General features: G+C 42.1%; 3 protein-coding genes across 5 annotated transcripts in view; 1 reads left to right on the top strand and 2 right to left on the bottom strand.

Moving 5' to 3' along the window:
• Positions 1-2,638, top strand: part of LOC140359896 (general transcription factor IIF subunit 2-like) — a 63,470-nt gene extending 60,832 nt beyond the window's left edge. The window contains exon 8 of the mRNA XM_072445137.1: positions 2,501-2,638. Within this exon, the coding sequence (XP_072301238.1) occupies positions 2,501-2,632 (132 nt within the window). The 3' untranslated portion in view covers positions 2,633-2,638. The remainder of the gene's footprint in view (positions 1-2,500) is intronic.
• Positions 2,639-3,425: 787 nt separating this feature from the next.
• On the bottom strand, positions 3,426-6,636 carry tpt1 (tumor protein, translationally-controlled 1). Its single transcript, XM_072445135.1, has 6 exons — positions 6,506-6,636; positions 5,301-5,374; positions 5,014-5,204; positions 4,602-4,716; positions 4,231-4,347; positions 3,426-3,756 (listed from the first exon to the last, which is right to left on the bottom strand). The coding sequence occupies exons 1-6, from the start codon at positions 6,531-6,533 to the stop codon at positions 3,754-3,756; spliced, it is 528 nt and encodes a 175-aa protein (XP_072301236.1). The 5' UTR covers positions 6,534-6,636; the 3' UTR covers positions 3,426-3,753.
• A 1,404-nt stretch (positions 6,637-8,040) lies between these two features.
• Positions 8,041-24,183, bottom strand: part of ranbp2 (RAN binding protein 2) — a 30,464-nt gene continuing 14,321 nt past the window's right edge. The window contains exons 20-30 of one of the 3 annotated variants that reach the window (XM_072445125.1): positions 19,585-24,169; positions 18,837-18,914; positions 17,294-17,470; positions 16,257-16,343; positions 15,999-16,171; positions 12,709-13,141; positions 11,875-11,961; positions 10,924-11,075; positions 9,606-9,879; positions 9,073-9,425; positions 8,041-8,406 (exon numbers count right to left, since the gene is read on the bottom strand). In XM_072445125.1, the coding sequence (XP_072301226.1) occupies positions 8,101-8,406; positions 9,073-9,425; positions 9,606-9,879; positions 10,924-11,075; positions 11,875-11,961; positions 12,709-13,141; positions 15,999-16,171; positions 16,257-16,343; positions 17,294-17,470; positions 18,837-18,914; positions 19,585-24,169 (6,705 nt within the window). In that variant the 3' untranslated portion in view covers positions 8,041-8,100. The remainder of the gene's footprint in view (positions 8,407-9,072; positions 9,426-9,605; positions 9,880-10,923; positions 11,076-11,874; positions 11,962-12,708; positions 13,142-15,998; positions 16,172-16,256; positions 16,344-17,293; positions 17,471-18,836; positions 18,915-19,584; positions 24,170-24,183) is intronic. The other 2 variants (XM_072445126.1, XM_072445127.1) reach the window with 2 other exon arrangements.

Below are 24,183 nucleotides of genomic sequence, written 5' to 3'. Positions count from 1 at the left end.
TTCAAACGCATAATTATAATTTAATTAAAAAAAACAAAAGGACCTGGAAATAGTTTATTTCCAGGTCGTCTTATAACAGTTAGAACTTAACAGTTCTGATGTAGATCAAAAATACTTTACAACTTTTCAGTAAATGTCAAATTCTGTCTTATTTGTTAGTTTTTTCAGTGTCTGTGAGTATGTAGTGTGGTGCTTTGACAGTACCCAAACAGAAGCTAGTAGTACTGTAACTTTATTTTTGATATCAAAAAGATTTATTTGTACTGTATTTTCCGGAGTATAAGTCGCACCAGCCAAAAAAATGCATAATAGAGAAGAAAAAAACATATATAAGTTGCACTGGAGTATGAAATGCGGTTGCAAGTGTGAAAATAACAAATAATATCACATATAAGTCACTCCAGAGTATAAGTATATAAGTATAGATTTAAGTATAAGTTGCACCTCAGCCAAAACTATGAAAAGATGTGCGACTTATAGTTTGTAAAATACAGTATATTCTTTTGATGACATGTTTGCACCAGGCCTAAAGAGAGAGCGCTATAGAAATGTTTTATTCAGTTGAATTTGCAAACGTTATCATTTATTGTAGATAAATATTAATACAGAGAAGGTACAGAAACAGTACATGCTAAGAATCAGTACGGAAAACCAGGTAGTGATAAAGTACTCGATTCCCCCTAAAATGTGAAAGTACACAGTCCTAGTTTTGGGGCATTTGACTCTCAAATTTGTGTATAAGTATTATTTCTGTACATTTGTGGTTAATTTGACACGTGTCTCCGCTTTTGTGTGACACTTTTACAGACATATTCATTTGTCAGTATTCCAACATGAAGAGTTGTATGAGCTGGGCGAAGAGCGGGGGGAGACATTCAGCAGGAATTGCTCTCCCGGATCGCTCTTCTCTCTCAGCTGACAGCGTTTTTGCTTAAGGATTCGGCGGCCGTTGAAATATAATCAAACGATCACAACATTTTGAAAACCGTCGGTCCAAGAATTGTGTCGTTTCTGCTCAAACTCCAAAATGGTTCAGATTTTTCAGACTGTGAAATGAAATAATTGAACATTGAACATTTTGTTCAGGGCGCGTGAGTGTTTCCTGGCACGCTGGATAAAAGTGAAAGCTCTAACCCCCTTTTGCTCTCTCACGACCTCTTCCTCCCTCACTTCCTGTCTCCTTTCCCTCTCTTTATATTCTCCACTTGCTCTATCTCTTCCTCTCTGCCTCCTAACCTCTCCCCTCCTTTTCTCTAACTCTACGTCTTCTGTCCGCCTTCCTCACCCGTTCCTCCTTGTCCTCTCTAACTTTCCTTCCCATTTGTCTCCCCCTTCTCATTCCCCATCTCTCCCACTCTATATACCCTTCTCCTAACCTTTTACCTCTCCCCTCTCTCTCTCATCTTCTCTCCCCTCTCTCTCATCTTCTCTCCCCTCTCTCTCTCATCTTCTCTCCCCTCTCCTCCCCTCATCCTTCCTCACCCCCTCTCCTCTTATCATCCTTCCTCACCCTCTCTCCCCCCCTCACCCTCTCCCCCCTCTCTGCATCCCTCCCTTCTCTCTCTCTTGGATGAATCAATCCGGTGTGTAGGAGCAGAGTGGACCTTCAGGTCGGCTGATTGCGTAACATTCCGCCATCAGAGTAGGAGTCAAGCGTTGTTACCCCTAAAGCACTTTGGCCTACACTCAAATTAACTGCGCTCAAACTCAAAGCATATTACACAAAACACGTCCCAGTCTAACGCTGCTCAGGAGAAACGCAACAGCGACACCTACAGGACGTTACTGAGTGGCGACAGCAGGGGCCCATGGAGCTGTCACTGATTTAAATAAACCCATTTAATCCAGTTTCTATACAGTTTGTCCATTTCAAAGTTGAGTCTGAGTGTGATTTCTCCTTCGTCGGTGCAGTTTGTGATGGTCTTTCCCCCAAAGGTGTCCATTTATTGTCTATGGCAGGGGGTTGAGGCCCAAATACATAGTTCTGGGACAGTCTGCAGTGACTTTCTGTCCAATATTTTGTGCCACAGGACACTCCCAGAACACATGAAAAAAATGTTTTACCCTCCATTGCCTAAATGGCTCTGCAGGACTAAAGGTGGGCCCCCCACAATTGAGATTTGGTCCATGAGAAAATACATTTGCATTCATCAATAAATGTTAAGTTTCAGTTGACATTTTTGGCTGGGTACATTATTTTGAGCTCTCAAAGTGTGTACTTATCCCAGCACATAACCCTTTTTGACCAAGCCAAATGTAAACACATGATACACAAATAATGCCTGAGATCTTCTGTGGAATGTGATAGTCAGTAAACAGACTAGCTAAACTAATTTCTATTCAATAGTTATTTTTCAACAAAGTACTTTCAAAAGGGTCTGTAAACCATAAGCATTTGACCCATCCTTACATCGCTGGGCCGTGTCTGGAATGCTACAGAACCAGGCTCCAGATTAGTTATAGCTGGAGTCTATTATGTTTAACTTGTCTGTGTTTGTAGACTTACCTGAAGGAAATTGTGCGTGAGATCGGGACGTACAACAGTAAAGGGGCTCATAAGAGCACCTGGGAGCTCAAGTCTGAGTATCGCCACTACCAGTCTGCGGACGAGGAGGAGACGCAGACCTCCTGAAGGACTAGGCCTGTAAAACTAAGTTTGTTTACACATTTTTCCTTTGGAAATGTTTAATTCAATAAATGTATGCATAATGTGTAATGACAGTTTTATTTTCTCAACTATTAAGGGTCACAGTGGATACTTGTATTATTGGCACACATTTTTTTAGGATTAAGCCAACCGGTTGGACAAGGCTGCCATTAGTATAGTCTAAAGTATAAACACACCTAAAAGCTGGCCTTAAACCTGAGCAATGAAACTCCAGATTTGTGGTAGAAGCGTGTCAAGATGACTTAAAGCCGCAATGGACGATTTTTCGGCGATTTGAGATTGCATCACATCTCCTGTAGATTTCCGTCTTCTGCGTCAGCTCGAACTGTCAGTCTTCATTTTGTCCTGTACACTGAGCCGTGCTGCTCATGCGGACGAACCGCACGCGGCCGCAGGTGAGCGGTAGGTGTAGTTTGATACGTGGCAGGACTAAGCGACAGTCCACGCCACAACTCAGATTTGGGACAAAAAAAATCGTCCAACCTTTTATCAGTATTGATTTCTAATTGACTGTACTTTATTTTGCTCTAATGTCCTCAATCAACTTGAGTCGTGATCCATTAAAGTCAAAGGTACATTTTGCTCTAAAACAGGGTGTCAACTTTTCACGCAAGGCCACAAACCCCACAATGTGGCATGTGTTTGTTGAACCTCCACACATGAATTTCTTGTTTGGCGTTTTGACACGCGTGTCTGAAAACCTTTAAAGTTATTACTGTATTATATAAAGTTTATTAAATGCACAAACAAAGCAGTGTGTGGTGGGAATAGATTTTATTCAAAGTCTTTATCACTTCTGTAACCTTTATTCCAGGTCTGGACATCCTGACTCAGGGATCAATGCTAAAAACAGCCAGGACGTTACATTCCTGGGGTTTCCAGTCACTGCACAGGCCAAAGACAAAAGTTAAAACTTGAATCCACGACCAGTCAGTTCCCATTCCTTAGTCCTTTACTGGTGGTTAGGGGTCGCATGACAAAATGATTCGAGTTTCCTGTACAGCATGATGCAAAAGAGTGCTCCTGTGTGTGCGCATTTGGTGGAGTTCGCGAGGCGGCCAATCGAAAAGCAGATGTTGGAGTTGTTACTGCAAAGAGAAAGCAGAGTGAGTGACAGCTCTGCCGTGGAGACTTTACCACTTTGCAGCGTATTCCGCAGCAAACGACAGGTCAACAATATCACCATGGTGACAAGCAAGTCTCAGAAACTTAACCGGAACAGTTAATGGGCAACAAATCTACAAAAAATGTTATTGATGTCCAGATTACAAGTTTTAATTAACAGTCACTCTTGCGATTTCAAACGTTAGGGATGGACAATGGCGTCAAAGAAGAGACTCTCTGTAATGACACCAGTGTAACCCACTGACCCATCGGTGACTAAGCGTTACTCATCACAGCAGCTCAATCTTTGAAGCAAATCACTGAGGATCTAATCTCAAACTTTACTTCATGTGTTTTGTGTGTAGACCTGGGCAAGTCTTAATTGTGGCTTTACTGAATACTAAACATCTGACAGATTGTGTGGAGGCTCCAAAGCCTCCACAAGTAAGAGTACTTACACATTTCTCAATCTCCAGGCCGGCTTTAAAGAAGATCATATATGGAGTCGCTCCATCTTCGCGATAATCCAGGAAGCCAATGGCGCCTTCGGCGTTCATCGACTCTCCGGTGAAATACTGAGAAACATCCAGGAAGACCATGTGTTCAGTATGTACAACACGGAGGCTTTGCTTTAATGAACAATGAATTGTTCTGTGTAAAAAATATGTCTAATATACAAGGCTTAGTGTGGCGCTTAGAAGATAGTTATTGTGGAAGAAAAAAAAACTTGACTCTTTAACAAAACTGGATAAAACTAATATATCGTGTGCACGTGCTGGTGTGGAATGTTTGAAATAAGGTTTAATTGTTCAAAGAGAACTGCCTTTACCTCAAGGTCCTTGTTCTTAACCACCATCTCCAGCATCTTCTTCCCGGCCTTCTGAGCATCCTCCTGGAATGCACTCACTTTGTCAGGACTTGTCTCCTCCAATTTTGCCTTCAGACTGAACACACAAAGCATACAACAAATTGTTAATTACACGTAATGGAGGCGGGGATATGTTGCCCCAGGGTGCAAAGTATCACAACAAATCATATGCAAAAACCACCCACAATAAAAGCATGTTTGAATTGGTTGTACTTGCAATTTAGCCCTAGTCATAGTAAATAGTGACTTTAGTGTTCAACAGTTGTTGTTTTTTACCAAAGAAATGAAAATACTTTAGTCTACTGGTTTCTCAATGGCAGCGATAATGCAAGAACTGGGTCTAAAATGACCTGGAAATGATAAGTTGACTCACGCTTTCATGTAAGCCTTGAGGTATGACATAAAGGACTTTTTGTCGAATGCGGGCGTCGTTGCGAGTTTGTGGTTGAGGACGATGTCCACCCCAGACTCAGTCCCAGAATCACTTCCCTCGGCGACCTCTTCAGCCGAAGCATTACCACCGATCAGCGAGTCATCGATTTCTCCAACCTTTCTGGTAACATGCTACAAAGACAACAGTGTTCAAACTCTGGAAGCCAATCGAAAGAAATGTGGTCGGAAAACTAGTTCAGCTGTAAATAGTCTAAGAATAAAACCTACCTTTCCTTCAACTTCATAAAATAAACCATCTTCTGTTTGGATGATCTTGTAGATGTCGGAAAACAGCTCGTCGCCTGAAAGAACAACATGCTAGAATTAGAGCAGAAAACAAAAACTGCTTTGTCACCAATCGTACATTTACCACACTAGTATCAGAATATTTTGAAGTAAAACAACATCTTTGTTTGTACTCATTTATCACATCTAAAAACACAGCCAACCCCCCTCGACGATTGTTTAAGTTTTATCATGTTACTTCCCGATTTGGACAGCAGAACATATGTAGGCGCCTCCACTGTTACCTAGAAACCACCTTGTAAATAAACATGAGCCAGTGTTATAAAAACAGTTTACATTTGACAAAACCGGTTTCTGTTCGAAAGTTAAAACTGTCAGTCGTGTATAAACTAGTCACTGCATTTGATGGAATGGCGCTCATTGATGACATCACAGGGGGATTCGGCTCTGAAACAAATCTTTAAATAATTTTCCTCCCCCAGCCGCCACTTTATTAGATTTCCTGGTAAAACTGATAATTGCCACACAAACCCTCACACTTTAGTCTTATGCACTATAAGACCATCGTTTGGGCCACGATGAGGGCGGAGGTTCTGAGCTTTAGAACATGGCTACATCGTTAAAATGTTAGAATATAAAACTGGGGTAACAACGAGCGGCGCCATTTAGGGCGTCAAACATCCCCACAAGGCCACGTAAGACATGGAATCATCTTTCGAGAAGCCCTTGGTCCAGGGCTGATCGGGACTTTGAGCCACGAGGGAAACCGGAAAGTAAAACGGAATATACCGGTAACTACAAATCTGGCAAGGGCCACGTTTCCGTAAGTAACAGTTAACTAGCAACAAATCCGCACATTACCCACATCTTTAACCCCGTCATAAGTGAATCATCAAGTATTAAATTGTACAAAACTCGGATACAACCAAAACTGCGACTAGTGAAGCGGGTATTAAACTTGTTAATAAGTCACGAGGCCTACAAACGTTGACCGGCAAAAAACGGTGCTAGCGTTAGCATCAGAGCTAACAGGGCGGCTTCATTGTAATGGAAGGAAACACGCGCGAGCCCGAGAGCGGCCCAACTTCCGAACAACAACGTCCGAAAATAACTTGTCGGCGGCGAGTTCCGCGGCCCGATCTGAGACGAGAAGACGCCGAACACCGTCCGGACACACGCGCTCTTACCGCTGACTAGACACTTGTAGATGATCATGTTCGCTGCCTCGGTGTTTGTTCCCACAGTAAAGGCCTGTCGCTGCTGGTGGAGCGGAGGGAAAAGGGCGAGAGACGCACGACGCAGGCTCTTTACCGTGCGTGCGTTGTGACGTCAGCGAGGGGGGCGGGGCCGGCGCACCGCTGTGGCCCCAACAAGAAGTGCTGACGTCACGTTCTGCTGCGGTACGTTCGGTATTTTATGAGTCATAAAGATAAGCCTTATTTGTCCACGTGATGGGGAAATTCCAGTGCTGCAACACAAAGTAGGTACAGAAGTAAATGAACAGATAACTTATAGAAAACTTTAGAAAAACACTCAAAATAGAAAAGCTCTCCCTCTTGTATTCTTAATAAAAAGTTTTTTAAAAAATAGTAACAAAAGTAACATGTCCTTGAACGCCTTTTCATGTGGTTCAGGCGAATGATTCCGTCCTCATTTTAAGGATTTTGTGAAAACCATTCTCCTCTAAAAAAAAAATGGCCGTGGCTGCAGAGCCGCGGCGCGGTCAAATAACCCAGCAGTTCGCCGCGGCTCTGTAGACACTCCCAAAATATATATATCCAATATTAAGGTTATTGTGAACATGAAATTGTACTGCATTTTATCTTTCTACATGATCAGAAAATAATGTTTAACACAGGTTTACCGACCTACAGCAATTATTGTTGTTGAGTTAATTGTGTTTGCATTTTTATTTTTGAGTGTGGATGAAGTTTTCTCATCTTGCTGATTGTACAAATGAGCTACTGCAATAAAATAATGTCCTGAAAAAGATCAATCAAGAACCGATATCATGATCGTAGGTTTTAAGGAATATCCATGTATCAGGAAACATAAGTATGAAGTATTAGTATCGGGTATGTATTGTATCGTGAGGTACCACTAACCAGTCTTATTAAATACCATTCATATTTCAATACAACATTCAATTAAAGACTATGCAGGCCATAGTAAACGGCTTAGAACCACTCACCAGTGCTTAAAATGAACCCAACCCAGGTCAAATATCAAATGTATAAACAATATTTGAAAAGCAACTTTATTTAAAGAACCATTTCAATGATGATCTAAAATCTACAATTGAAAACCAAACACCTGGTGAGAACCATGTACTGTAACTGCCGCTCTGAACAGAGGGAGGTTATCAAACATTTGTGGTAAGACCTTTTATAAATCGAATAAAATCTAGTAAGATTTCTTGGCACATTGTGCTCAATAAGTAAGACTTGTCCTTTTTAAAAAAACACCTAACAAATAAGATTAAGACTTGTGGACAGCGGAAAGGTGAAGCGGCAACATTTATTCAGGACAAAATACAGACAATAAAAAGTGTCAAATGTACAACTATACAAAGTCAAAATGATGTCAATGACCAAAGATGCAACACAAATGATTACACTTCCAATGCCACAACCCTTTTCCTTATTCCTTATCCAATTTTGACTGGATTTTAGAGGTTTCTATTAAAATGGAACCATGTCTTATTGTGCTTATATCTGTTGACGCATGAGGTTCATTTAGTGAGAAATGCAGTATTATTTCGGGCACGGGACAACTTGAATGGCTAGAGCTGGCCGCAGTTGACGATGACTATTTTCTTTGCCGGGACACCGCCCTTTGTGCCGAGCTCGCCCATCTTCTGCACCACGCTCATGCCGTCCCGGACCCACCCAAAGGCCACGTGTTTAAAGTCCAGGTGCTCTGCCTTCTTCAGCGTGATGAAGAACTGAGAGTTGTTCGTGTCGCGGCCGCGGTTCGCCATCGACAGAATGCCAGGGCCGGTGTGTTTGACGTCAAAGTTTTCGTCCTCAAATTTATCGCCGTAGATGGACTTTCCTCCAGTGCCATCGCCTCTGGTTATATCGCCGCCCTAAAAGACAAAAACAGACAAAATATTTTAGAAAAGAAAGCATAACATTTTTTTCATCGTTTCATTTAATGGAGTTCATCTAACATCTGCTCCTGTCCAGTGTAGTTCCAGGTTTGGTCGGAGAAATATAACACTTTAAGACTTTAAAAATAAATAATAATATATACATATGTCCCTTTCTTTAAATTTGACCATGAAGTTGTACTAGTTCTGAAAAAAGACCATTGCAAAATTATTCAGCAAAGGTCTACACTGCCATATTTATGCGATTTACATTCCAGTTTTTTTTTTTATTTGATATGCAATTACTGTCGTGATCACATGCAATGGCATTTATTTATTTATTTAATCTTTATTATTTTTCCCCTCCATCCCTTGTTGGGAAATGGGAGTTTTTGTTTATAAGAGATCTTCTACTGAGTGTTTTTCAAACTTCCTATAAGTGATCTGTTCTTCTGTATCTACCTCTGTATCTACCTGCGTTGCAACAATGAAATTTCCCCATGTGTGGACAATAAAGGATTATCTTATCTTATTTTTAAAACCTTTTTTAAGTTTGCTTTGTATGACACGTTGAGCTTCTTGCACCATTCTTCCAACGTTGTCATTAGGTGCAACTGGCAGATCAAACTGAACTGAATGTGTGTTGAACTTTGTAAGTCGTACCTGACACATGAAGTCTGGTATGACTCTGTGGAAACTGGAGCCCTTGAGCCCAAACCCTCTCTCGCCGGTGCACAGAGCCTTGAAGTTCTCTGCTGTTTTGGGGACGATGTGAGAGAACAGTTCTATGTTAATGTTGCCCAGGCTCTGCCCGTCGGCCTCCAAGGAGAGGAAGACCTGAGGGTTGGATTCTCGCGAGTGCTCCTGGACACGGGACATTTGTGGAGACAACACGGCGCCGTCCCCATCTCCGTCTCCGATACGACTCTGACAATCACAGAAAGTCTTCCTGAACGTCTCTGAGATCTCGGCGGTTTTGAACTTTGTGGCAAGCTGCTCCACAACACCATCTCCCTCTGAAAAAAATAATATATGTACAAACAAACAAATGCATGAATAAAGGAATATATCAATAGTGAAACATGTTTAGCATCCGTGATGGGAAAATGTCATTCTATCTATGCTGTTATTGTGTGCAGATGATATGATAATATATGATATCCCGTCTTTGGTTGCATGTAAAAACAAACTCATACCGGAGTAGTCGGTGGCGATCCAGGCGAGAGCGTTGGCCGACAAGTTCATGGGTTTGAGCTCCATGGCCTTGGTGATGGTGTGGTTGGCGCAGACCTTGAAAATCTGGTCTCGTCTCATCAGGATCCTGTAGTAGTGTTTGATGGGGTGGTACAAGATTTTGATGTCGCCGACGCCGCGCTCTTTCCACTGCCCCAGGTCCCTGTCCCAGCGGTACAGCCTAGTCCGCTCCTTAAACAGGATCTCCTCATCTTCCTCCCCAGACTTTGTCTCCACCTGAAAACCAAGCACATCTTCATTAAAACTCTACAGAAAGCATGCTGCGTTTCTGGAATTACGAAAGGACTTTGACACAGTAAACCTCTGTGTCCTCCTTTCTCATAAATAATAACCTCTATTCAAGTGCTGCAGTGGAAAGAATCATATCTCTCAGATTGGATGCAGTGTGTGAGAACGAATTATGCAATGTACTCTCTGAAGCCCTGCACAACAGGATCCCACAGGGGTCGCTTTTGGGGCCCTTACTGTTCAGAATTTACATCAATGACCTTCCTGATGGGCATGGAAGCTGACTGTTGTGTAACAGTGATCTCTCTGGTCGGGACTTTAATAAACTGTCTGTACTTTGGTAGTTCATGGCTTAGAGCGAGTGCCCTTGTTAAAATCACCCAAAATAATACCCAAAGAGTCAGGGAAGGTCCGCTCCTCAAAACCAGGTTCGTGAGCGCGCTCGGTGGAATGTAAACAGCGGCCAGAATGAATGACGCAAACTCAAGTGGAGAGTAGAATGGTTTGCAGTTAATGAAAAGATAGAGAGCAGTGTTTGGAGACACAGTCACATCCGAAGACCAGGCGCTGTTAATGTAAAAAACAGACTCCTCTGCCTTTTGTTTGGCCCCTGGAGATCCTTTTGTCTGTCCTTTAGCTGTACGGTGCAGTCCAGGACCGACTCACTGAGCCACGTCTCCGTGAAGCACAAAACAGGAGATGAAGAAAAGGCTCCGTTTTGCCTCATCAGCAATGCCATTTCATCCAGTTTGTTGGAAAGTGAGTTTACGTTAGGAAGCGCTCTCTCTTTTGGCCCAAAAAATAATTGTCATTTTCAAATTTAGCATATCTTCAAAACAGCTGAAATGATACGATCTAAATTCACTCTAATCGTAATTTGATTTAAAAGTAATAGTAGTAAAAGCACAAATTACAGCCAATCCCCTATAATCAGTGAACATGGGTTTAGTAGAATACAGAATCTTGAAAATATAGATCAGTCTGATTCTGAACTAAGTTTTTCTTAAGATTAATAAACTCTTTGTGCATTACCTCTGGCAGTGACACAATTGGCTCAAAGTGAATGTCCACATTAGAAGCATCCTCTCCCTCATTATCTTCATTTCCACCAGTTGATTTTGATGCTGTGTTGGCGCTAGTCCCAAAAACAGTGGCTCCTGCGTTGGCCCAGGAGAAGTTTGCATCTGTAAAAGAAAACAAGTACAAGTTTAATAACACATCTTGTTAGTCCAAATGATAACTCCACATTTAGTTATGGTAGATTTATTCAGCAAACAACGTCTACCTTCGTTCCCACCCAGACATGTAACACAGGTGATAAGAACAGTATTGCCCCCTAGCTGTCAGGCATGAGAAGTCAAACTTTATAAACTTAAACTCACTCTTTGCTGTTTTAAAAAAAAAAAATGTATAAAGTGTTGTTGTTTAACAGTCATTTAACAGTCCAATGTCCTTCATGGAGAGCTTTATGTAGCATGGCTGAGGAAGCTACCTTTTTAGTAAGGCAGTCTGCAAGCCGCTCTTAAGTTTCAGACCACAACACTTTTAGTTTGAATTAGTTCTTTGATTATATTGATTTCTAAGCGCAGTCGTTTTTCTTTTCCTCAATTATTTGAACACTCTCACTCTCATGTTTTTTCCTCCAAATCGGTAACTCTAATCCACATGCCGACTTCATTCTTCCAGCTTTCATAGGGTTTTCCCTCTTCAAACGATGGCGGGACTCTGTAGTTACTACTCATTCTCTGCTACCAATGTTAGTCCAAATGATAACTCCACATTTAGTTCTGGTAGTTTTGTTCAGCAAACTCCACGTTCACGTCAATAGCAAACAACAACGTCTACCTTGGGCCCCACCCAGACAGAAGATAAGCCTTTATTTGTCCCACACATGTAAGAAGAACAGTATTGCCCCCTAGCTGTCAGGCATGAGAAGTGAAACTGGATATTTCTCATTTGTTTATGAAAAGTAAAAAGGCTTACCTGTATTTCCAAATGCAAATTCGTCTGTGTTTTGGGCCAAATCCGCAAAGGAGAAGCCGCCCACAGAGTCAAAGCTGAATGGGAGGCCTGGAAAAGTAAGAAACAGAATCTTCTGGTTAAATCCAACCCTAAGATCTGCATCTTCTCTCTCTTGAACCAACTTTATGCATGATTTTTTTTAAATAAAACAACTAGATAATTTCCCTCTCACTTCTCAACTGTGTGTCACTTTGTATTGCATTTTTTGTGAAAGAGCAACTCAATGTATTGAAGTTTGTGGTCGTGACGTGACAACATGTGTAAAGGTTTCTATGAATACTTCTGCAAACCACAGATCATGGGCGGACTGGCAAGCGGTGACACCGGGCTGGGCTGGTGTGATTCTCTACTGAAGTTGTACTATTAATAATAAAACAATGTTTTTTTTACTGAGAAGTCTAAAATAACCATATTTGTTAAGACTTAATTTATCTTTATCATCTCAAAGGCTCTTGAATGCATGAAGTTACATAGATTCTTTACAAAATCACAAGGGAACTGCTTTTGCCCCATATTGTGTATTATAACAGACACTCATGGGTGAGTGAGAAAATCAGATTTTCAGGCAAATAGTTAACTAATTATTAAGTAAAATAGTATAAGTAATTATTCTAGAAATCTGCAACGGCTGTCACCTTTTTCCACTGGTCAGTTTATATTTCAGTCTTACAATTCTCCTGGACATGATAAAATGTGAACTTTGAACAGAATCACAACTCTAATTACAATGACAATACATAGACAATTCGATATTTTCCCCAAATTGTGCCACTCTAGTATTGTAGTTTGTCTCACCCTGAGGGGCTGCAGTGTCCTTTTCTGTCTCTGGTTCAGAGCTTTTCTTGGTGGACAGGTCGATCGGGGCGCCGCTGTTGCTGCTGCTGGTGGTGGTGGTGATGGTGGTGATGGCGCTGCCGCTGCCGATGGCACTGATGCCGATGCTGCTGCTACTGGTGCTGGCAGCGGTGGTGACGATGCTGCCGATGCCGACGGGGCTGCTGCTAGTGATAGTGGTGGTGCTGCCGATGGCGGCGAGGCTGCTAGTGATGGCACTAATGCTGCCGATGGCGGTGATGCTGGTGATGCTGGTGATGGGAGGTGGTGTTTCACTCAGAGTCTCACAGACAGGGGGCGCTGTTGAGGCCTCTGTGCTGCCTGATGCCTGCTCTTCTGAGAGTTGAGGAGGTTCACTTGAAGTCGTCTTTGTGGAGCCTTGTAACTCTGCATCCTGAAATAAAACATTCAAAGTGTCTATTTTTGTTTGTTTATTTAAGAATTAGAGAAACCAAACTTTCACCCTAAACTTAATCGTAAGGAATGAAATGTTTGCACCATTGCTTATCAGGAGTTAGGAGAATCTCTAATTGTTTACATTGCATTCTGGTAACCCAGAGAGAAAACAACATTTTAGCTTACTTTTGCAGTCAAATTTAGAACATAACTTTTATTTGTACATAACCAATGTTGGGAATAACAGCGTTTAAGTATAACGCATTACTAATATAATTTTTGTCAGGTAATCTTACTACTTTTCCTCTGCCCTAACGGTGTTCTAGTCACCGTCAATGTAACGTGGCTCTTTAGTTTACTGTGTCGCAGCAATGATTGATGAGACTCTGCTCCCTCTCATTCACAGAAGCAGCTATACATTTCATTTGTTGTTTGGGGAAGTAAACACAAGCAAGATGAGCAATTGGAGACAGCGATTGGCTAAAAACATATGACTCGAAGCAGCGTTAAGAGTTTCCCACGAGCTGTCATCACACGTGGCTTTGTACAATCCAAAACGTGGAAAAAAGTAAATGTGCAGCAAAAACTGTGGCTTTTATGCATATACATTTTGCGACTTTTTGCAATGGAAATGCAACAGTTGTTTGCTCTTTTGCTCTGCTTTGTGACTGTATCTGGAGGAGAATCACTTATAACTTTGGTGATTTGCCAGCTGAATAAGATAAGATAACCTTTATTTGTCCCACAATGGGGAAAAGGCACAGAAGTATAATAATAAAAAAACCTCTAATACTCTTAATACAAATAATAAGTTATGTTTTTTACTAAGAGTTTTTATAACACTCTTATTTACAGCTGTTAATAAGGCAGAACAGAGAAAATGTTTTAGTTGAATCAGCAGCAGTGGGTGTATTTTTAGAGTTTTCAGTAATTAGGCCCGAGCGCCACAAGCTGGCGAGAGGCCTATTAGTCTCGTAAGGCCGTGCGAAGCACGGCTGCGAAAGTGCGCACGTAGTGCGCACGAAATCGAGCGCGAAGCGCTCGCCCACTTCCGAACACTCACTAACGCACTCCTTCACTCATGCACGCCCCGTGCATGCTAATTAGTTGTAGGAAAATGGAACATTACCGTTTGTAAACGGGCGAAGCCCGTGCAAAAGTTTGCACTAAACGAGCACTTTACATTGGGATGACGACCACGAAGCGGTCGTCATCCCCATATAAAGCACTCATTTGCGCTAAGTAGCTCACGAATACGTTCCCCATCTCTTGCATGTTCCGTGCATATAAGCATGTAATGCAAAAATTGAACATTATTACTGTATAGAGGGCCAAAAACACAAAGTGGGCGGAGCCCACTCAAAATTATCGAAAGTACCCGTCAGTGACCAGGGACCCACACCATGAGGTAGGAAAGCGCGAGCGCTTTCCGAAAATGTATAGTTTATGATATTTGAAAAATGGGAAACATTGTTTTCGCATCGGAATATTATTCTTTCTTCTTCTTCTTCTCGGGACCAACCCCCCCATTTTTCACCCAGTGAACATTGACGAAAAGTCACAAAAATGTTCACACCTCTAAAAATCGTGCCTCTCTACATTCTGGCTATTTCCCTTTTCTAAAATCTAAAAAATTGGCGCGTCAGCGCCCCCAAATGTACCAAAAATGCATTGAGGGATGGGAAATGACCCAAAAAAAATCTGATCGTAGAATCATGAAATTTGGCGCAGAGGTAGATGGTGACAAGAGAAGTAAAAAATATTATTACGGCAACGCCGTCTGCCCAACCAAATGTCGGCCATATTGCTTCAAAAATGGCTAAACATGACTTCGGAGTTTTTCCAAACGTCGTACTTTTACAAACTCCTCCCAGGGCGTTGGCCCTAAAAAGCTGAAATTTGGTGAAAATGCTACTGAGGAGTGGGACATCAAAAGTTATCCAAATTACATTGATACCTCTCACGGTCTCTGTGCGGCGAAGCCGCAAACTGTAGCTAGAATTTCAGAAATCTCCCATATTTAAAATTTCTGCCGTTTGCGCAGATAAAGTCCGAATTGCGTCAAATTAGAATCAGTTGTTAAACTCTTTGCCCTAAACCTACTTGAAGTGAAATAAATGTATTTGGCGCCACAGCGCCCCCTACAGATTTTATATGGAGGTTGAATGTTTAGTTTTGCGAAATTATCTGAAATTTGACACACAACTCAATTTTGGCATCCCCATCAAAAAAGTCAGTGAGACCCATGTCATAATTGTTATGGCGTTGCCGTAGCAATGACCAAAACCTCCCATGTTATTCCAATGGGGAAATCGCCAGAACATGTTTACACTTTAGACTTTCACAAACTCCCCCTCAGGGCGTTAGCCCTATTAACCCTGAAATTTGGTGAGACTCATCTTCAGGGGTGGACCATCAAAAGGTATCCACATTTTTATTCAAAGAGTCACGGTGTCTGTGCGGCAAAGCCGCACATTTTGCCAAGAATTCAAAATAAAATTGCTTTTTGATGGTAAAACAAAGGGGAGAAGATGTAACAGCGTCACAGATTCAGCAGTAGGCGTAATAAAAGGACAATTGGGCCGCGTTAGCGCCCCCTCCTCTTGCGGCGTGGCGGTGGCGTAGCGAGGGCCGATCATTGCCGCTTGCGGCTATATTTTACTTTGTTATTCTAACCACTTAATAAACAGATAAACATAACCAATTACCGGTACCGTTTGAAAGAAAGTTTTAGCATCATATATAGTTGGTCTCAATATGGCATATACTTATACTTATTATTATTGGGCATATTACTTTCAAAACTAACAATTGCCCCACTAAAATGGCAATGGTATTCTGTATTAGTCCCGTACCAGGTCTTGCTGAGCTTTGCGGACCTCGGTCTCAAAGTCCTCGTTCTTGTCGTGGTCCGGGTCGCTGTCGGGGCCGATTCCGCAGAAGAAGTGGGGGGGAAGCTGCAGACTCCGCGCCCTCTGCTCCTCCTCCGGGGTCGGCTTCTTCTCCCACACAATCACACAGTCCGCTTCTGACGGGACACGACAGTAAACACAACATTTTGAGATTGTTGTGGTTGCACGACGTCCCCTCACACACTCAGAAACTTGACGTACCATCTCCAGCCGCTGCAGCTCGTTTCTGAGGAGGATCCAGGTAGAGCTTTCCATTTAAAGCCTTCACCGCTGACTCGTACGTCTCATCTGAAGTCACATGTAATTGACACGTAATTTTAGGAACATTTTCGTGGTCAAGCATTTTCTCAAGTGAAATTAACGTCATGACAAAGGTTCACAATAAGAATTTGGTTTTTGCCCAGTGTTTCCTGGGTAACTTCCGTGTCTGATGTCATCAACAGGAAGTTAAATTATAAACCTAAAACATTTGCTATACCGAGATAAATGTTTTATCATTTCAAGCTAAATTCAAAATATATTTATCTTAACTGCTTGTCAGTTCAAGTAGTATAGTCCAACCTGTCATAGGCACTTTAAGGTCAACACTACTGTTATCAAAGCAAATTTGTCTTTTTCTTGTGACCTTCAAGACCCTTCAAGAACTAATTGAATTTATTACGTAACCACTGATATGTCCTGCTTCTAACTAGCTTGTCCAAATTGGCTTCATGTTATATTTTATTCTGCCTTATTTCGCTGGCTTGTAATTAAAGACTGAATGGTGATCTCATCCCCGTGACAACCTATTTTAATGACATCGTCAAATTGTCATCAGTGCTCCACTCTTTAGTGCAGCTCTGTGCTCAAATACTTTCCCCCACCCACTCCTCTATTGGTCAGCCTCTGTCAAACTGAGTGAGTGACAGCTGGATTCAACCAATCAAAGTCAAGTGTGAACAATATGAAGAATCAGATACATTTCCAAAAAAAAAAAAGAGTATTATTTCTGAAAATTATAAAAGGCTTATTATTTGTTATTTTGATTTAATGCCACCGACTTTGTGATATTGTTTTTTTGCATGATTTTTAGAGTCTGTATAGTCCAGTTAGTGGTCATAATTAATTATGATTACTCTTATCGCCCTAACCTATTAAGATACAGTATAGACTTCAGACCAGACATTTAATATAGTTTGATAGAATTTTAAGTTTGTAAACCACTGCAGTGACACAAATTGTGACTATTGTAAGCTCACCATCCTCTGACTCATCGCTGACGTAGCCTGGCTCGTTCTTGTAGCAGAAGAAAGTGAGTGGGAGCTGGAGTTTTTTGGCCAAAGCCGCCTGTTCAGCAGTGGGCTCTCTCACGAACACAATCTCCACATCAGAGTCCTCGTCTGAACCCGCACTTCCTCCTTCTGCCCCTGGAGACGCTACAAACCAAGACACAAGACAGTTCAGATGCAAGAGCCAACAACTCGATTCAAAGTTAGTTTCACTCAAAAATCTTTCATGCAAGGCAGAACAAGAACTTAGCGTTTGTGTGTACACAACATTGCACTGTGCATTGTCATCTTGTGATAGTCTAGTGTAGCATTAAAATAAAAAAGGTAGAGCACAGGTATTAAGGTATATAGTGGTACTCAAAAGACACAGTATCAGTATGGGCTTTTGACTGCATTGACTGAGGAAATCTATTTCACTGGGTGGGTGGGAAAAGCAGTACGCCTCAGTCTTTTAGATAAGAATTTTAGATTTTTGGTCATTATATACTTATCATTGCACAAATTATGTAAATAGCCAAAGAATAGAGAAAAATCTATCCAAATCCACTTGTTTTCCAAAACTAAAAATATGCAACTACTGTGGTATTTTTGTTATCACAGTTTCCTCCCGTCCCATCCCCAAGCACAGGTTAGTGAGGTGCACTAGTTTAGATAAATATAGTGCAAAGATACATTTCACAACCATCTTTAAGTGTACTGATTAAATATGCAGCACTGAATAGTTTTTCAGGAGTAAAATCTAATCATTAAAATACTCAAACAGAAAAGTATGTTTGTGTCAAACTCTAGTTGATCGTTTTGTGGTTGTTGCATTTGCGAGCAGCCATTCATGAGCCAAGGTTTTATTCAACACTTAGCAGAGTAGCATTTCACACTGTTGCTAGACTTCCTAATCTAAATATGGTTTATGTGACGTTGGCATTCCTTCACCGGGAGCCCCACTGACATATTTGAATATCATCTTTCAACACATGCACGCTTCTACCACGGCTAACTCTAGCCATACAACATGGAAGGATGCACTGCAGTGAAGAACTTAGTATACGTCTAAGTGGTATAGATTAATGCCAATTGAATTTATTTGCAATGCAATTTGAAATTAGGGACAATAATGTCCTCTGCAAACAATAAAATCTGCTGCTTCTATACCTGCTATTCAGTGGTTTTCAGCGCTCTACATGTTTTTAAATGCATGCAATGCATTTATATGGGCGTAAATGCATATTAATGCAATTACAGTGGACACAATGTCGATCATACACCTACAGCTCAAAAACATGCAAAATAAAAATTGAAACACACAATATTGCCATTGTCATTTTAGTTTCTTCTGTTAAACATCTTGAAGAGTTATTTAAGAGAATAGAGTTCTATTCTACCTAGAGCTCTGTGCACGTTCCTTTTCACACAACACTCATGCATCGTTAGCTTTAGTGTGTCGGGCCCCACTCTCCGTGCACCTGGGTTAGGTCTAGTAAGTTCCAGCAGGTAAACACTGCTGTGGTTAAAATACCTGGCGGATCAAACTGGGTGGTAGTTGTGCTGCTCCAAAATGCGATGGGGTTATCATAGAAATGTCTAAAGTCCAGGCCTAAAGGATGACCATGATGAGGATTGGTTGTTGTAATTGTAAAGTTGGTATGACAATAAAAAGGCCAAGACGAAAGGACTTGCAAAAAAATATAATTTCTTGTATTTTTGTAGCATACAATAAAATGGCTAAAAATTTTGTATTTCACCTCAAACTAAATCCCTTTTGCATGTTTACAGTAATTGAAAGTTAAAGACCTAATCAAATTTACATTGCAGTAAATTAAACACCACAATAAATTATATCGTATAGGGCTGTGCTCGATATATCGATATATTGTGACGGACTTCTTGGCGATACGTGTATCGATACAGAGATGAGTATCGTGATACTTTTAAACATAAAAGCCATTATAAATAGCCAAGTTTTTAACCTACAGTCTGCTGCATCAAGGCTGAATCTGAAGAGTTGAACATGTGACTTAATCAAAGGACAGTTGTAATCTGATATTGAGGACAGTGTGAACATGAAAATTCTAATGCTTTTGTGCATTTCTAATTAATCAAAACATTATTTTAGTCAACTTTTAACACCGGTTTTCAGGACATGGGTCGTATCAAGTTCCGAGTATCGGGATTTGTATCGTATCGTGTTTTTTTCTCACAGAAAAAATAACACTAAAATGCGATATTGTGACTTCTCTAAACATCACAAAATTAAAAGGTCTTACCGTTATCGGGAATCTTGAACGCTGGAGTCTCCGCCCCCGAGGTTAGTCCAAAACCTTTAGCTTTGGTGGTTATGGACTCTGCCGTGATCGAGGTGGATTTTGGAGAACCGAAGATCTTTTGGATGCTGTCTGGACCAAATACAAACTTGGGAGGAGACATGACTGTTTTCGCTATGCTGCTTGAACTCGCTTGGTCTTCAGCTGGACTCGAAACGATCTCAGGGCATGGTTTGCTTCTCTCTTTTGTAGTTTCTTCCAGTATCGCAATGGCTGCCTCCCCACAAACGACAGTATCACTTTTAGATGGAGTGGTAGTAGTAGAAGTAGTAATAATAGATGTATCCAAGGGCGTCACTGGTGTCATCAGCTCTTGTTTTTCCTGTGCCATTTTAGCTTCGTCGAAAACCTGCTTAAAAGTATTGGATGTGTCTTGTAGCTTAAACTTTACAGCTAGCTGCTCGATTTTGCCACTCGCGTCATCCGCAAAGTCCATAGCCAGCCAGACCCATGTACTCTCTGCACCCTTCTTTGGTTCTAGCTTCATCGTTGCCGTTATCCAGTGGTTTGCGCATAGCTTAAGGACTTGGGCTCTCCTCATTATAAGTCTTACACGTTTTGTCGTAAGATTCTGCAAAATCTTGAGATCGCCGATGCCTTTCTCTTTCCACTGGTTCACGTCGTAGCGATAAAGTTTGGCTCTGTAGCAGAAAACAACTTGCTCATTCTCCTCCCCGGTAGATGGCTCAACCAGTTCAGGCAGAGTGCAAACCGGCTCGAAATACTGTCCGTCTCGCTCTTCCTCTTGGGCGCCATCCTCGTCATCAGTGCCCACCGATGCTCCACTTTGGTTAAGTTTAGCAGGAGACTTTGACGGACTTATCAAAGGCTGGAAATTGAAGCTGAAGCCGCTTGATGCCTCGCCGAAGCAGAACAGGTTTTTCCTCAAAGGGCTGCTTGCGGCGGGCGATGCGTACACAGATGTGTCGGTGGTATTGTTTAGTGCATCTTCTCTGAGGTCATAGTTGTCCCATTCAAGCGCTGGTCCTGTCGTTTCACCTTGAGATTTTATTACAAGACTACCGTCCCCGTCCCCTTCCTCTTTTAATTTCATCTTATCATCGGTCAAAAATAACTTTAAATCTTTCAAACCGGATTTCATTTCTTCTGCTTTCTGGATGAGATGCGCTGTCCGTCCGGTATCGACAAGTTTATGAGGCGTCTGTAAGGGAATATCGAGCAAAAGTCTCTGGCACTCTTCGAATTTCTGCTTGAACTCCTGTGCTACCTCAACTGATGTAAACTTGGCGGCTAGCTTCTCCAACCTAGCATCTCCATCTGAGAAATCATTGGCCATCCACATCAACGCCTTCTCCGATCCGGCAAGGGGCTTGAGATTCATTGTTGTGGTTATCCAATGGTTTGCACACACTTTTAGCACTTGGTCCCTTCGCATTAAAATCCTTAGGCGACCGTTGCTGTTATTTTTGAGGAATTTGAGCACTCCTACACCGCGTTCTTTCCACTGGCTAATATCTGCGTCAAACCTAAATAGTTTTAACTTCTGGGAGTAAAGAAGCTCCTCATCTTCTTCACCAGTCACCAAATCAATTTTATCCGGCATTTGGACGACCGGTTCAAATTGTATATTATCATTTTCTTCGGTCTTGTACATGTCTTCTTCTTCACCCTCTTTTTTAGATTCGGTTTTGGAGGGAGTGGCTTGAAATGAGGTGAACAGCGGCTCGCCAGCTCGAGTGAAGCCTTTAAAACTTGGATCATTTTCACCAAATTGGAAGCTGTCACCCGACGAGCTGGCCAAATCTGCAAAGCTAAAACCAGTAGACTTGCCAGATATTAGTGGGTTTTCCTCCTCTGGTTTGGTCGCAGCAGTCTCTTTAGGGTCATTTTCGCCAAATTTCAAGCCACTGCTAGACATTTTAGCGAAATCAGGGAAATTAAAAGTGCCGGCTTTTGGAGCTGGTTCTGTTGTAGCTGCTTCTTCATTGTGTTTGTCTGCGATGCTTTTCAGGAAACTAGATGCAGAGCTGCATGGTGGCTCCTCAACTTCAGGAGCATATTTTGAAGTATCTTCTTGAGTACCAAACTTAAAGCCCCCCGCTGGCACTGAAAAGGAGAACCCTGAAGAAGTTGGAGTGCTAGAACTTGACGGTGGGCCTTCAAATTTGAAAGATGCAGCTGAACTTTCTTTATCTTTGCTTTGACCAAACTGAAAAGAGCTGCCTGTACTTCCAAATGTGAATCCACCAGGAGAAGGCTGGCTTTCTGAAGATTTTGGCTTTAAACTGAAATTAAAGGAAGATGCAGAAGATGCAGAAGGAGCAACCGTGCTAGTTTTTGTGCTTTCTTTAGCGTTAGGATTAGGGGATTGGCAGGCAATGCACTTTTGAGCCGAAGAGTTGTTTCTCAGAAGACAGGTGTCACAATCCCAATCTCCTTCCTTCTTGGCAAACCTTGCTTCGAACGGGATGGGATTAGCTGTACCACAAGACACACATGCAGCCGCTGAGGCTTCATTTCGAACAAGACAAGTGTCGCAGTCCCATTGACCGGGTTTTTTGCCAAACTTTGCTGCCAAATCAATGTCCTTTATAGCAGGGTCAGGAGTAATTTTAGTTTCAGATGGTTGAGGTACTGTAGCTGCCTTAGTGGACATTTTCATCAGTTTGCATGAAGAGCAGGTATCAGCTGAAGTGTCATTTTTGGCGGAGCATTCCTCACATGTCCACTGGTCAGACTTTTTGCCAAAACCAGCACCGAAACCAGCACCGAAACCTGAGAAAGCATTATCCGAAGCATCTACTGGCTTGGTTGTGCCAAAAGTGAATGACGACGGCATAGACGCTCCAAACCCACTAAATCCAGAGAATCTTGATGAACTTGCCTGTGTGCTGCTAGCTTGAGTTGAATCTACACCAAATTTGAATGAAAATGGACTGCTTTTGTTCTCCGTCAGAGCTTCACCGTCTGTTGACTTTGCATTGGGATTAGGAGTTTGACAAGCAGCACATTTCCCAGTAGATGGTTTATTTTTAATACAACAGACATCGCATCGCCATTCCCCTTCTTTAGGAGCAAACTGTGCCGCCAGTGAATCGGTGTGTGCAGTAACACCAGCTGAACTTGAAGTGCTAGACTGGGTTGAATCTGTTCCAAATTTGAATGTAAAAGGACTGGGTTTGGTCTCAGGCGGCGCTTCAACGTCTGTTGATTTTGCATTGGGATTGGGAGTTTGACAAGCCGCGCATTTTACAGTTGATGGTTTATTCGTTACACAACAGACATCACACCTCCATTCCCCTTCTTTACGTGCAAACTGCGCAGCCAGTGAATCAGAGCGTGAAGTTGGGGCACTTTCTTCTTTTCTCTTGGGCTGATCACTTTGCGCTTCCCGCACTATTTTCTGTGCCTCTTCGAATCTAGATTTGAAAAGTGCAGCTTCGTCAACAGTTTTGAATCGAATTGCCAACTGCTCTGGTTTGGGTTCCTCATCTGCATAGTCAACGGCGTTCCACACCCAGGATTTGTCAGAGCCAGAGTTTGGTTTCAAAAGCATATCGGTGGTAATGTAGTGATTGGCACAGATTTTGAGAACTTGCTCTCTTCTCATAAGGAGTCTCACCTTTCCACTGATGTTATTTTTTAGAATTTTAACATTACCAATTCCTCTCTCTTTCCATTCTTTTGTCTCGGTGTCAAACCTAAATAGCTTTGCCCTGTTGCAAAACATCTCTTCCTCATCCTCTTCACCCGTTTTTACATCTACTTTGTCGGGCAGAGGAACAATCGGTTCAAAATGTGGGCCATCGTCATCTTCCTCAACGTGACTACTGTCGTTGTCGCTGTCTGATTCCCTTTCCTCCTCATCTTGTTGCATCCCAAATAGAGGTTTAGACACTTCTCCGAATTTAAACGGCTGGTCTGCCTTACCAAATAGGTTCCCAGTTCTTACACTTTGATCAGTATCAACAAAAGAGAAACTTGAAACGCTCTTGTTTCCAAAGGTGAATATATTTGCTTCCCCAGCCGATTGGTCCTGGGTTGTAGGCTTGTCTTCCGTTTTAGGAAGATTGGAGGTTAGCAGACCAAGTAAGCTTTCTGAATGTTTAGTTTGCGATGCAGAAAAAGCAAAATCCCCACCATTTGCTTTAAAGTTGGAGTTGAATTTAAACGCAGGGGATGGGGTAGACTGGGTAACCACACCTGCTCCAAAAATAGGGACTTTGGGCGCTTCAGCAGATGCTTGGCCAAATGAAAGCTTCCCAAAATCCACTGATTTTCCGTCAAGGTTTTTTGCAGGGTGGGCTGGAACCACCGATGGTTTGGTGAAGTAGCCAGGCTCAGGTAGCGAAGGGTTAGCAGCAGTTTGTTGGGCATAATATTCTTCACTATATGGGGAGAGGAGGCTGGTAGCAGGGGATTCGAAGCGTAGTGGGGTACCAAAGACCTGTTCCTGAGGGGGAAACATGCATGGAGGTGCGGCCTGCAGAGGAGGGGTGTGAGTGGGCGGTTGGTAGGCGTATATGTGCTGCTGGGGGGGAATTCGGTTCATACCGTACATGGGACCCTGGAATAAAGTGT

This window comes from Eucyclogobius newberryi, unplaced genomic scaffold (assembly GCF_026437365.1).
Source record: "Eucyclogobius newberryi isolate DKJ021-1_F unplaced genomic scaffold, fEucNew1.0.hap1 SCAF_14, whole genome shotgun sequence".
Taxonomy (NCBI): domain Eukaryota; kingdom Metazoa; phylum Chordata; class Actinopteri; order Gobiiformes; family Gobiidae; genus Eucyclogobius; species Eucyclogobius newberryi.
Note: the sequence above shows the minus strand (reverse complement) of the source record. Positions and strands in the feature narration are given on the sequence as shown.